The following is a 14729-nucleotide window of genomic DNA, read 5'->3' on the forward strand; positions in this document are numbered from 1 at the left end:
CAACAACTGCCCACTGCATTAAACCATGTACAAGCATCTATATAATACACTGTATTAAGATAAAAAGGGGGTGGTAACGCAGAAAGAAACTAAACACATCCTACTCAGCCTTGCCCAAGCTAGGGCTCAATTGTTCTTCCTAGGATTCGGCTGCAAATAAAACATTTTAAATACTATGTTGTAAAGTGCAATATACAAATGTGACACTAGATGACGACAGTGAGCTATGCAAAATTCAATGTATTTTTCAAAACGTTCTTTTAAAAAAGCATTTTCACAGTGTTTTTTATATTCCACTTTAGAAAGAGCCAGTCTATAAAAGTTACTAGCCCACAAACATTCCTACTAGTTCTGGAAGTTTGGCCTTGGAGATCAAAATGAAGCAGGGCAAAGGCTAATAGAGTTCTGTCAAGAGAACAAGCTGGTCATCACAAACACTCTTTTCCAACAACACAAGAGACGACTCTACACATGGACATCACCAGATGGGCAACATCGAAATCAGATTGATTATATTCTCTGCAGCCAAAGATGGAGAAGCTCTATACACTCAGCAAAAACAAGACCTGGAGCTGACTGTGGCTCAGATCATCAGCTTCTTATAGCAAAATTCCAGCTTAAACTGAAGAAAGTAGGAAAAACCACTGGGCCAGTAAGATTCAATCTAAATCAAATTCCTTATGAATACACAGTTGAAGTGAAGAACAGGTTCAAGGATTTAGATTTGGTGGATAGAGTACCTGAAGAACTGTGGATGGAGGCTCGTAACATTATACAGGAGACAGCAACGAAAACTATCCCAATGAAAAAGAAATGCAAGAAAGCAAAGTGGCTGACCAATGAGGCCTTACAAATAGCGGGGGAGAGAAGACAAGCAAAATGCGAAGGAGATCGTGAAAGATACAGGAAATTGAATGCAGATTTCCAAAGAATAGCAAGGAGAGACAAGAGGGCCTTTCTAAACGAGCAATGCAAAGAAATAGAGGAAAATAACAGAATGGGAAAAACCAGAGATTTATTCAAGAAAATTGGAGATATGAAAGGAACATTTCGTACAAAGATTACCACAATTAAGGACAAAAGTGGAAAGGACCTAACAGAAGCAGAAGACATCAAGAAGAGGTGGCAAGAATACACAGAGGAATTATACCAGAAAGATATGGAGGTCTCATACACCCCAGGAAATGTGGTTGCTGACCTTGAGCCAGACATCCTGGAGAGTGAAGTCAAATGGGCCTTAGAAAGCCTTGCTAACAACAAGGCCAGTGGAAGTGATGATATTCCAGCTGAACTATTTAAAATTTTAAAAGAGGATGCTGTTAAGGTGCTGCACTCAATATGCCAGCAAGTTTGGAAAACTCAGCAGTGGCCAGAGGATTGGAGAAGATCAGTCTACATCCCAATCCCAAAGAAGGGCAGTGCCAAAGAATGCTCCAACTACCGCACAATTGCACTCATTTCACACGCTAGCAAGGTTATGCTTAAAATTCTACAAGGCAGGCTTAAGCAGTATGTGGACCGAGAACTCCCAGAAGTGCAAGCTGGATTTCGAAGGGGCAGAGGAACCAGAGACCAAATTGCAAACATGCGCTGGATTATGGAGAAAGCCAGAGAGTTCCAGAAAAACATCTACTTCTGCTTCATTGATTATGCAAAAGCATTTGACTGTGTCGACCACAGCAAACTATGGCAAGTTCTTAAAGAAATGGGAGTGCCGGATCACCTCATTTGCCTCCTGAGAAATCTCTATGTGGGACAAGAAGCTACAGTTAGAACTGGATATGGAACAACTGATTGGTTCAAAATTGGGAAAGGAGTACGACAAGGCTGTATATTGTCTCCCTGCTTATTTAACTTATATGCAGAATACATCATGCGAAAGGCTGGACTGGATGAATCCCCAACTGGAATTAAGATTGCCGGAAAAAATATCAACAACCTCAGATATGCTGATGATACTACCTTGATGGCAGAAAGTGAGGAAGAATTGAAGAACCTTTTAATGAGGGTGAAAGAAGAGAGCGCAAAATATGGTCTGAAGCTCAACATCAAAAAAACTAAGATCATGGCCACTGGTCCCATCACCTCCTGGCAAATAGAAGGGGAAGAAATGGAGGCAGTGAGAGATTTCACTTTCTTGGGTTCCATGATCACTGCAGATGGTGACAGCAGTCACGAAATCAGAAGACGCCTGCTTCTTGGGAGAAAAGCAATGACAAACCTAGACAGCATCTTAAAAAGCAAAGACATCACCTTGCCGACAAAAGTCCGTATAGTTAAAGCTATGGTTTTCCCAGTAGTAATGTACGGAAGTGAGAGCTGGACCATAAAGAAGGCTGATCGCCGTAGAATTGATGCTTTTGAATTATGGTGCTGGAGGAGACTCTTGAGAGTCCCGTGGACTGCAAGAAGATCAAACCTATCCATTCTCAAAGAAATCAGCCCTGAGTACTCACTAGAAGGACAGATCCTGAAGTTGAGGCTCCAGTACTTTGGCCACCTCATGAGAAGAGAAGAATCCCTAGAAAAGACCCTGATGTTGGGAAAGATGGAGGGCACAAGGAGAAGGGGATGACAGAGGATGAGATGGTTGGACAGTGTTCTTGAAGCTACTAACATGAGTTTGGCCAAACTGCGAGAGGCAGTGAAGGATAGGTGTGCCTGGCGTGCTCTGGTCCATGGGGTCACGAAGAGTCGGACACGACTGAACGACTGAACAACAACAGTTCTGGATGTGTTAGAATGTGAACTGAGCAATACCCAAGTACTGATTTTGTTGGAAGTCTACGAAATTAAGTCACAGGAGTCAGCACTCCTACTTGGAGAAAATGAAAGCTTAACCATGCAATTACAGTTAATAGCTTTTAATGGATTTAGTGACTAAAGTAGAACATTTAGAAAGACTGGAATACCTGAATTCACAAAGTTTTAAGAGGGTAGGGTGGCACTGCTGGATAACAAATGTCACATCCTGACATTCAACAGAACAAGGAATGTGTGGAGGTATTCAGGGAAATCACTAAGCACTCCACTCATCATTGAGTGAGAGACTATACAAAGCATGCCTTCCATCCTTTATGCCAGGGGTCGGCAACCTAAGGTCCATGGGCCACAAGTGGCTCATGGGGGGTCGTTTAACTGGCCCACGAGCCACCTGCTGTGTGAGTCCCTGCGCGCTACGCTAAACTGGTGTGGCGCAGGGACTCACTTCCGCAGCTCCAGAAATCGCGTCTGTGCAGACGCACACAATCTGGCCTATGGGGGGGATCTCCGCTGGAGTGAACCAGCCCAGGCAAGGTAAACCTTGCCACCCCCTGCTTTACACTGAAGCCAATTTGAAACACATAAATATCATCTATTCCAGAAAGCTAAGTGGGAAGCCCCTTGAGATGGTCCTGTACAGAAAACAAGTCCCAGCAAAACCAGCCACTTACGTGTTAGCAACTACCAAATAATATGCTTCTGAGCCAAAATAGGTGCATTTACTGGCAAACCAGCATTGGCCTCATCTATAAATACCACAGGATACATAAAACTAGAACTGGATTTAGTGATATATTTATATCCCCCTCTTCAAAATCATGCTTATTATTTATTTTCAAAACTTTCCATACTGGCAGCATTAAGAAAATATTGTGGTGGTGTACAGCATAAAATCAATAATAAAATTAATTCATAAAAAATATATGTTGCTAAATAGGAGATCAATTTAATACACCAGCATAGCTGGATCACACTTCAGGTAACAGCACATTATTGAGGTTGCTTTCAAGGATATTAAAATGCAATGAAAAACTAATGTGTTAAAATAAGGTCTACAGCAGGGGTAGGCAACCTAAGGCCCGTGGGCCGGATGTGGCCCAATCGCCTTCTCAATCCGGCCAACGGACAGTCTGGGAATCGGCGTGTTTTTACATGAGTAGAACGTGTGCTTTTATTTAAAATGCATCTCTGGGTTATTTGTGGGGCATAGGAATTCGTTCATGTCCCCCCCCCAAAAAAAAATATAGTCCAGCCCACCACATGGTTTGAGGGATGGTGGACCGGCCCATGGCTGGAAAAGGTTGCGGATCCAACCTACAGCATCCAACCTAACAGATCAACACAAGATGTAGAGCAAAAATGTATCAATGCACTGCTGCTAAAATTGCAAGAGCCATGTGCACTGTTCTTACAAGCCTACCAAAAAGTGTTCCTACAAATAATGCAGAAAAATACTGGGTCTCCCCACTGTGGATGTTGCTACACATCTGTCACAACTGTGTTGCATTGGCCAATTCTTGTTCATTTGCCTTTGTTGTGGTGAATGGCATTAAGTACAGCACTTCAACACTTTGTAAACTGGACTTTCAAAACCAAGGGAGAAAAAGTGAGCTATTCCTATGATCAATTAGAGATGGCATTCCTTTTCCATAGTTGGCAACTACAGCATGGAAACGCAGCTTTAACAGGCCATGACAAATCCCTAGAATAGCCCTGAAGTGATAGGATCAGGTGCTGTTTGCCATCATTATCATCATCATCATTTATTTATACCCCGCCCATCTCGGTGGGTCTCCCCAGCCATCCTGGGCTGCTCCCAACAGAATATTCAAAACACGTTAAAACATCAAACATTCAAAACTTCCCTAAACACGGCTGCCTTCAGATGTCTTCTATGAGTCAGATAGTTTATTTCCTTGACATCTGATGGGAGGGCATTCCACAAGGTGGGCTTGTTTCCTGGAGTCCACTATCATCTTGTGTGAGCAACAAATTGTACTACTGACATAAAATGATGGGTCTCATGCCCTCATCAGGATGGCCAGCAGGAACATTTTCCAACTACCTTACATTGTTGGTAGTATTAGAATTTTGGAAATACGAGAACATAAAGGTGAATGTTGTGCTGCTACAATAAGGCAAGAATAATTACCTTTATTTTCTTGAAGTCCACTGGTTTGCGGATGAGTTCATAGTACTCTGGAAGCTCCTTGCGAGAAGGAAGTTGGATGAAGACTTCACTAAGCTGGCGTCCACTGCTGCTACAAGACAAGAAAAAGGAAGATGATTAAAAAGAGGTCTGCTTCCCTCGGAATAGGCCTGCTCACAGTCTTCACGGGTCTTCAACAGCCATGAAGTACCAACAGCAAAATACAAAGATGACTTTTCTTACAAATAGTGAAGTGTTCTGTAAAGCAACCCATCAGTGGCTTGCACAATGTGTCACATCCTCACAAGTTAATCACTTAGGAATGTGAACACCAGTAATCCGTGGATAAGTACCAACTCTGTCTAGCCTTTCCAAATATGGAAAAATCAGTGTCTGTGGTTCAGGCTTGAGGTCCTGAATGAAAGTTGTCAGGATGGATCACAAGAGACCAGAAGGAAATGAGCATCCTGTTGCATGATCAATATGAGCCAAGGTTGGAGGCTTAATATTTCCCTCTCCACTTAAGCAAAAATAATCTGAAGTAAGGATAGCTCATTGCCTGGCCCCCTGGATCACCAGCAGCCTTCAAATCGCTCAGTAATTGATCTAAAATGCAGATTATGTAAATCACATGTGCCTAATTCACAGTGTCATTTTAACTCATGATATCTTTCCTTTAGGAAAGTGAACTTTTACCCAGAGTGCAGAAATACTGAAGAATGTCCTATGCCTTCTTAGAAACAAACAAACAAACATCCCACTCTTCTGTTACCTGTCCTTATATTTAATCACAGCGTCAACTATCTTCTTCATTTTCTTGGTGAGGTTGGGTGGATTTGGCGAAAGCTTCTCGGCCGGGGGCCTCCCACGCTTCTTCTGCTTCTTGCTGTCATCGTCTTTATCCCGGCTGCGAGTGCTGGTGGTTGGCGTGGATGAGCTGACGTCCACGTCCCTCTTGCGCTTGCGGGAAGATTTCTTCTGGCGCACCTCCTCTTCTATCTCCTCCAGCGTTCCCTCCTCTATGGCCTGCGGACAGGAGCAGCTCAGTCAGCCAGGTAAAATGAACAGCACGCATGAAGACACCACACCGTGAAATGACCAAACACAGACATTCACACAAACATCCAAGCAATCTAGCACAGTGAGGAATGGGATGTCTGCATGGGCCGCTTCCCAAAAGACACTTATTTCCCGGGTTAACCAGTAAAGGATAATGGAAGGCTGCAACTCTGTAGCGGTGGGAAAGGAAAGATGGTTCTCTTACCTATGAGCTTTTCTTCTCATGTTAAACAGGGCCGGCAGGCTGGGACTCTGCAGAGGAATCTGTCGTGACAATGCAGAGGAGAGTGTGGGGATGCCCCTTCCTGCCAGCTCAGTTGCAAATTCTTCCGAAGCTGCAAAGAGACCCGCGGCTACTAACCACCAGTTAACAATACACATTAATGCTTCAGATTGCACAGGAGAGGAATAGAGGCCGGCAAACTGCAGGCCATGTATAACAGAAGTAGGAAAACTCAGAAGTAAAAATGGCCCATCTTTCCTTTTTCTTTAGTCATACATGGCTAGAGGCTCTCATCCAAAGCAAATTAACCCCAAGGTTGCAATTCAGGCACTGTCCATAACACCTGCAAACTGGAATAGGACTTTTAAGAGGAGAATGGCCTGCCAACAAGGTTCTGGTTGCCATTCGTATAAATGGCATCGACACCCTGGCTTCAACCCATTTTGGTTCCAAGCCTCTCCACACACTCAATACCCACCTTTTCAATTATGGTGAATAGTAAGTTGTGGAATACGTGCTGTAGGTGCTATTGTCAGTTGCCGAGGAACTGAGACCTGGAGTCTGCATGTGTCATATTGACTCTGGTCAATTTGGTGAACAGAGAGAGAACAAGTGTGATAGAGGCAGGCGGCTTTTGAATGACTGTAAAGAAAAATACTGGAGCCTAAGAAATTGCCCTGACTCTTCTTCTATAGAAACTCGGGCCTTTGGGGGGCACCACCCACTGCATCTGCCACTTTCAAATTTCCCGCCTCAACTTCACTTCCCCCCCAAAATATGGAGATTACTCGCCTTGTTGGAATGGTCTTCTTTAGTCACACACTAGGTACTATACCTCAGCACTGGCCAACACATGAAACACCACGGCAAGCTCAGGTGCACGGGAGAAGAGTGTCCACACCTCTCTCAGAACTGGTGTCAAAACAAAAGGGCCCCCCATAAATGCTGCTTTCTATTCACCCCCTTCCAAAGTCTGAAGGTCTTACTGTATCACTCAGAGCAAGACACCTCTCCAGAGGAAGGAGGGTGGGGTGAAATCACTCAAGGAATGAATACACGTAGTTTCTGTTATGTTTTTGTTGGGGCCTCTGCTTTGTGATCAATTAGTACCTACCAGGAAGGGATGTCCAGAACATTAGCTGTGAGACACTGCTGTGCCTCTTCAAGAGAGAACACCAAAACACATAGTATGGGCTGAAGACCTTGCTAGATTCCTGCAAAGATTCTGATCGGGCTCTAGCGGAAGGTACCATTCACTTTTAAAAGGCACAAGTATGAAACATTAAACGTGGAGTCCAATGGAAACGTATCCGGGAGCTAAAGGCATTCCTTTTTCTTGATCCAGAACTGAAATGGGAGTCCCTTGTCCCATGTAAAACAAAAACCCCAGCTTGCCTCACGCTTGAAGGCGTGTATAAGCAATTTCCCTCTCACTGGTATGGCTAATGTGTTTGCCACTCACTGCCCTAAGCTATAGCAGGTTTTAAAATCTATCCTAGGAAATAAAGCATTGTTAATCCCTTTCCACATCCTCTGGTCAATGATCCACTGTCCAGCTGTGGGGTGCGTTCATTCTGCAAGAAGGTATTCTTGCTTCTGCTTGCTCTTTTGGATAGGGTGGGATGTTCAAAAAAGGTGATTACAAGAAATGTTCCACCTAATACACTAAGCACGTTGTCTCCAGATACTGGCACAATTCTTTTAAGTGCCAGGGAACTGCCAAGATGAGATCAGTCTCCTGTTTCCCTCATTATGAGCGGTAAAAAGACGCGATCTTCAACTTCAATATGAAAGCAACCCATGTTGCTGCAAAGCATTACAGCTGAAGGCTGGGCTGCCTATTAGGACCAGTGTCGTTCCTGGTGGTTAAGCCTCAGCTACTTGCTAGTGGGCATAGCTCAAGCCAGGCTTGAAAAGAGGGGCTACCGAGAGATCCCAAACATGCTGCCTTTCCTATCGGAAGGCAGGAAGATGCGCTAGTGGATAAGGAAGCAGGAGAAAAGCATGCCCACGAGACAGCCAAGCTATGAATAATATCTGCTTTGTAAAAAAAGGCAGCTGAGTAAGTGCCACATGGTTCTGTCTGACAGAGACTTATCTGGCGAATGGATTTGCCCTCACATTTCTTCTCAGGACCAGAAAACAAATGTGTGGACCATTCATATGAAGCACCATCACATACAATGGATTAATAAACCTGGCAAGGATTGCCTGCCAGTTTGTTTGCACTGCTTCAGCCAGCCAATGCTTGCTATGTGACATCTTCTAGAGACTAACTGGTTTACTCGGTGAAAGCTCAGACATCCCTGGCATTCATAATGCAAAACATGGTAGTTTGTTTGCTGTTTAGAACTAATATGGCTACGCTTCTGCGATGTTTAAAATATAAAAATGAATTAAATGAACCTGTCAGGAAAAATACTAAGGTGATCTGCAATAAAGGAGCAGAATATATAACCTTGCTTGGCAGGTCACTCAGATATTTATTTAGTGACTGACTTATTGGCAACATATGATCTTCATTATGTTTTGATAAAGCATCTAAGTACTTAGGCCAGAAGCAAAAATAAAATAAAATGATATTTTCCTCCCTGCTACCTTCAAACATGGTGTAACACAGAAAAAGTGGTCTTACCTTTTTTTGTTTCTACTTGGTTTGATAGGTAGCAGTCCAGAGACGGCACGCTCTCTGACCAGCCAATAAGGAGCAGGTGCTGAAGTAAAAAGTCTCTGGGAAGGACTTAGAGAGCACCCACCTCTTCCTCTGTACAACCATCCACTCCTAGCCTAAGACCTCACACACTACAACTCAAACAACAAGTACACTATACAACCAACAGACTACCACTGAAACATGCAGGTTATGGATTACTGCTCAATAAACAATCCGACAGAAAATTTTCAGCTAAGACAACATTTTCTGTTTTATTTGTTGCTGGGCAGCGGTCTGCTCACTGGAGGTAGGCGAGAGCATCAGAACCCTGAGGTTCATGCACTGTTTTTCTAATTATTACATTTATAAACTAGGTTTGGATACCCTTTGGTAGAAAGATAGGCTAGAAATGTCTCTCTTCATACTGATAGATCTTATCAAAATGCGCACAGCACTCAGAAATAAATGATCTTGTTCCACCAGGTTGCTCTGGGTCTGCACAAGCAGAACACAAACCAGTTCTAGGCAAGATTTTTCCTTCAATGCCCACTAAATATTGATCTGATCATATAGACAAGTTTAAAGTGATTTCTTTTTCTTGAAAAGCAGAAATATCCACAGCAAAGTGATCCACATTTGGTCGTAAAAAGCGGCTTGACCCTGTAAGAATTGCTGAAGCAAAGGTTTTGCAGACTGAAGAACTCAAGTTTGACTATTAGACGTATACTTGATTCACAGAAAAATGCAGGACGCATTTCAACTTTTAGTTTTGACAGCAGATATTTTACAACAAGTGTGGCCAACTCCCAAGTGACTGCGATCTACTCACAGTTAAAAACTGGCCATGATCTACCCCCTTTTTTGGGGTTCAGGTCAAAGTTGTTGAGGTTTTTTTTAGGAATGAAAGACCTGTTTTTGGGTTTCAAGTAAAAGAGTTGTTGAGCTCTTTTTCAGGGAGGAGGAAAGCCCCATTTTGGGGGGGGGGTGCAGGGAGAAAATGTTGAGCTTTTTTTAGGCGAGCCAAAGTTGTTGAGCTTCTATGGGGGGAGCCAGTGATCCACCACAGACATCCAGTGATCTACCGGTAGATCACGATCTACCTGTTGTACGTGCCTGTTTTACAGCACACAGCCCTTCAAACTCTATGTTTGCTGTGTATATTGTAAAAGGGCCACACACAGCTTTTTCACCTGCGAAGGTTTAAATGCTGGAGCTCCCAATATGAAATACAGGCAACTCCCATTTTGCACGCATTCAAGACATGCGCGACCACTGACACACGTGCCATTTTCGTCCTCGGAAGGGGGTGGGGATGAAACAGGGTGAGCTTATGTTTGCCCACCAAGGCATATGATGACTCAGAACAGAGTAAGGTCTAACAAAATAAAGCCCAAACCCAAAGCATCAAGGTGCTGATCATGTTCTCAGCAAGGTTTCAAAAGCACTTCAAACCCAGTAAGGGCCCATGCTGGTCTCAAGCTAGAAAGCACCTGAACAATCTCTGGATTGAAGTAGAAGTGTTGCCTGCATGAATCCTCATGCATGATGCCCGCGTTTCCTCTGAAACTGTTGGAACACCAACAGCCACCATGCCAGTGACTCTTCCGCAAAATAAACGTCTCTGAAATCTGGGTTGCTGTGATGTGGTCTGTGAAAAAAGCCTGCAGTGAGGCACAGTCTTTTAAGCAGTTCTCCTCTAATGGCACTGCCATTACCATCAGAGAAGCTGGAGAGCTGGAATGGCATTTTCTCGATTTGAGTTTCGGCCTCCTGCCCTTGGAAATTAATATGTCGCATCTAGAGACACTGATGAACATCAGCTACTCCCCAGTGTCTCCGAGAGATGCCTTTCTCAGCTTGTGGTCCACTGGTGATCTTGAAATGGACTGAATCTGACGCATGCAAGGCATGCATGCCACCTCAACATTTCAGTCCCTCTCCCAAAGAATTTGTTCCAGGGAAGACAGGCGGGTGCCCATGAGAACGTGCAACTAACTTGCATAATGGGCAGCCTCACTTTCACACTACTGGCAGTTACCAGAAGGAGTTATTTAGTGCTGTGTTACGTGCACTGGTCTATGTAGCTCAAAAGCATCTGCTGACCAACACCAAACTTCCCAATGGCAAGGCACTGGTACAGGTTTTTATAGCATTGACCCTCTCCAAAGGAATAGATGAAACAGCACAAAGATGTAGACACATGTCAAGGTCTGCAGAGACCAGCTAGTGGACGCAACAGCATCTTGAACCACCTTCTTAGACAAAACTGTTTCCCCTTAACAGTTCCAGGATGGTCTTTGCACTTTTGCAGAAACAGGAAAAGAAGGAATAAGTTCTCTCAAAAAAAATGTCAGCACGTGCAACAATAGCTTGTATGAGGTACAAGAATATTTGCAAGAGAAGTTGCAGCTTTTTAATTTTCTGACAACTCCTCCGTCAGGGCCATAAGGCAGGCTTGAATGCCACTAACAGGATAAGTGGTGGCACAGACCACCTTAATGACTCCAGTCATGTGCTCTATAGATCTTCTTAAGGCCAGGCTCACTTTATGTGCACTTGGTCCATAGGCCTGGGTGTTCCCCTCAGGTAGCAAGCAGAGGTCTATGGTAAGAAATGTCAAAGTTTCAAGTATTTTAAGCAACAAGAACAACTGAGACAGATCCTTGTCTAGTGTTTAGTCTGGACAGGACACCTTGTTTTGGTTCACTCTACAAAGCTGTAAGAAATGCCTTGAAACTGGGGTTCACCATGTTAGTCACATGTCCCTGCCTTGGACAAACAAGACAGCATAACCTGTGGGCGGAGGACTCACTATTCAGCTGGAGAACCTGGCTTCGCCATCTGCCCTTAAGGGAGCAGGTTGGAAGGAGGAACTCACAACTGAATTTCATAGGAAGATTCTCTGGCTCCGGACTTCCACACTGAATTTCTCGCCCTTTGGGAAAGCTGAGCAAAGCAGAACTCTTCCTCCTTTGCTGATTAATTCTTGGGCTTGAATCCTTCAACTCCTAAGAGCCTAACTCAGCACCTGGGGTGTTCCACAAAGAAAAACCAGCTTAGCTTGATTGGCAGCACAGCAAAGTTAACCAAACCTGCACTTTCTTTCTCTTGCACAAACTCCGAGGAGGAACGGTGCTTTGGGATGGCTACTGCAGCTCAGGACCAGCTTCCTATTCCCTCACCGTGCTGCCCCAAAGTCTGTCTCTTGCAGGCCAAAGAAGAGCCCCCAGTCTCTGGATCACTGCCTAGCAACAAGTAGGATGAAATATTTGCTGGGCCAGGCAGGCAAGAAGAGCACTCAGCTGCATAGCAAGCAGGCTTTCTGCATCTGAAATGTTTGACATCTGTCAAGGAGATCAGTTGAATTTAAATTTGGCAACATGGTTTCCACACAGCTGAGTTCCTAATACCCAACAGAAGTTTTGCATGGTGAAGTTGATGTGTATTTCAAGAAAGCTCCTAGATTTTATAAATCCCAACTTTTAGGTTATCCATTTAATAACATCATAATATTTCTCATAATTGTGTAGAAAAAGTATTGTTGCCAAACTCGGTGCTTGCTAGCACAATCTTAGCTGACCATCAAAACTTCTGAGACTGGGTATTTTCCTCGACTTTCCGACACACACACAGACAGACAACACAGACACAAGTAGAAATAAAAATTTAGAAAATCATTGGAGAACGATGCTGTACCATGTATACCTTGAGCCACTGCTTCTCAGTCAGCGAGTCACTATAGTCCACTTCCTTACGGTGACGAGAACCTCGCCCAAACATCTTCTCTTCCTCTTCCTCGCAGGTTAGCCTCTCTACTTCAGCATCATCTTTAATGATCCAAGAGGGCAATTCATCCTCTTCCATTAGACGTGGCTTTCTCTTTGGATTGCGGGCTTCTTCTCGCCTGCGATCCAAGTCCATGCGCTGTAAGGAAAATAGCCTGAGGTGAAGGCTCCAAAGAGTATGTTGGCTATGCTAGTTATATATTCTAAGGCCATACTGGTTATATATTCTACTTGGACCCAGGGTAGCTGCTCTCAGAGGGTCATCAAGCAGAAGGTCATCAACGGGAAACTAAGCCTGTGTTAGCAACATACTGGGTTGACTAGGGGTTATACAGAAAACAAAAGGATAAAAATTACACTAATTCATGCCACAATCATAGTTGTCTCTGCTGAGAGATAGTGGGGAAGCACCAGCAGGCACCATGTCCCTAGAGTAGGGTGAGATTTGCCATCAAAAGGAGACAGAGCCTAACAACATTAGTTTATTAAATATTTATATATTGCCTCTCATTAAAATAAAACCCAGGAATACCCTGTCCATGAGACAATGTCCAAATGTTGTAGGACTCCCAAGCTTTTTGGGCTGATGGGAGCTGGAGTACGACCAGACCTGGAGGGCCACAGGTTAGCCACCCTTTGCCTAGTGGATGAAGGTTGGGCTGCAATATGCTTGACATAAATCTCATAAATTTTATAATTGGGCTTATTTTCAATTTAACAGGCTTTGGAGGTCAGCATGGATGTGTGATAGCCTGCTGAAAGGTGAGGAAGCTATTTCAAGTATGCTCCAAAAGGGGTTTATACCTGAAATGTGTATGTTTCTATGGAAAAGCATGAATCGAGTTCCACCTGTTAGAACTCTTGTCCCTAGACACCATTATCAGAGCAAAAGCAAACACAATCATTTTCTTTGAAAGAAGCCAGCTTCAGTTGCCACTTTCTGTTGAAAATCCAGAACCTCACCTGTCACCTTCTCCCCTCTTCTAGCAACCTGTAGCTAGTGTAAACATAGGTGTTCACAGGCTGAAGGGTAGGAGAATTCTCCTCCCCACCCCCTTCTGCCTGTATCTCAGGGCCCTAAAGTGAGGGGCTCGTGATTATTGGAGGAAACAGAAGGACAGCAGCATCCCAAGGGCATAGGATCCAACTCAACAGCTGAAGAATGTCACCTGCCCTGAGCCTTAGAACTGGGTAACAGCTTATTCACAAAGAATAAGATGGCACTCCCTGCTATCTATTCATTCTCTCCACTACTGCTGCCATAATGTGAGACTCAGACTAATAGCCACCCCAGTCAACCAGAACACAAGTTCTTCCTCAAGTTTATGTTTTTTTCCGTAAAACAACCCACGGTGCTTGTACTGCTTTCACTGCCACTGGGATTTTTTAAAGCCAGTATAATCAGTTAATTGAATGAACTCAAAGGATTTGCAAGGGCAGAATTTGCAGAAACCTTGTGTTTTCTCCCCCCCCCCCAAAAAAAACCCCTTCTCTTTATTGGAAGGACTCTGAATTCTAGACCCAGACTCATGCTTTTACTTAACACTACTTAACACCCCTCCAGTATACCTTAATACTAGACTAAATTCAGGAAGATAAGGCTGACCTGTTTGAAATGCAAGAAGCAAGGCAGTCACTCTCACCATAAAAAGGTCAAACTCCTCCTCATGCCGGGCAATCATCTGGTTAACTGTCTCATCATCAGGAACTTCATCTTCCTCCTGAAAGATTTCAAGAGAGCCCCGTTTAACTCGTATGGAGATGCACCACCTGGCAACTCACTGCTCAGAGCTGTACATTGAATGTGTTTTTACTATTTCACATTTGATTTGGCTACTCATGTAAAAACGAGCTGGGTAGTCTCAGTGGACAGGGAAGTTCGCCACCCGAGTTGGCAACTTTGCTGACAGTCTTAAAACACAGTGAGGCGAAGGACTGGACAGGCGCGGCGACTGAATGACCCCTCTCACCTTTAAAGGTGGTTCCTCCAAGTCGGAGTTGAGGCACAGGGATGAGGCAGTGTGGGGAAAGCTTGCGCTGCCACTGCCGCTGCCCGTGCTGTATCTGGTCTGTGGATAGATAGAGGACTTCAGTCTC

At 44.1% G+C, this 14729-nt stretch overlaps 1 protein-coding gene across 16 annotated transcripts in view; it reads right to left on the bottom strand.

Annotated features, from left to right (window-relative positions):
* Positions 1-14729, bottom strand: part of SMARCA4 (SWI/SNF related, matrix associated, actin dependent regulator of chromatin, subfamily a, member 4) — a 64764-nt gene that overhangs the window by 2426 nt on the left and 47609 nt on the right. For 4 of the 16 annotated variants that reach the window (XM_033172924.1, XM_033172918.1, XM_033172914.1 and 1 more), the window contains 5 exons: positions 14603-14701; positions 14276-14353; positions 12544-12771; positions 5685-5938; positions 4916-5024 (listed from right to left, as the gene is read on the bottom strand). In XM_033172924.1, coding sequence (XP_033028815.1) covers positions 4916-5024; positions 5685-5938; positions 12544-12771; positions 14276-14353; positions 14603-14701 — 768 coding nt within the window. The remainder of the gene's footprint in view (positions 1-4915; positions 5025-5684; positions 5939-12543; positions 12772-14275; positions 14354-14602; positions 14702-14729) is intronic. The other 12 variants (XM_033172930.1, XM_033172927.1, XM_033172922.1 and 9 more) reach the window with 6 other exon arrangements.

The sequence above is a fragment of the Lacerta agilis genome, chromosome 16, assembly GCF_009819535.1.
Source record: "Lacerta agilis isolate rLacAgi1 chromosome 16, rLacAgi1.pri, whole genome shotgun sequence".
Lineage (NCBI taxonomy): Eukaryota > Metazoa > Chordata > Lepidosauria > Squamata > Lacertidae > Lacerta > Lacerta agilis.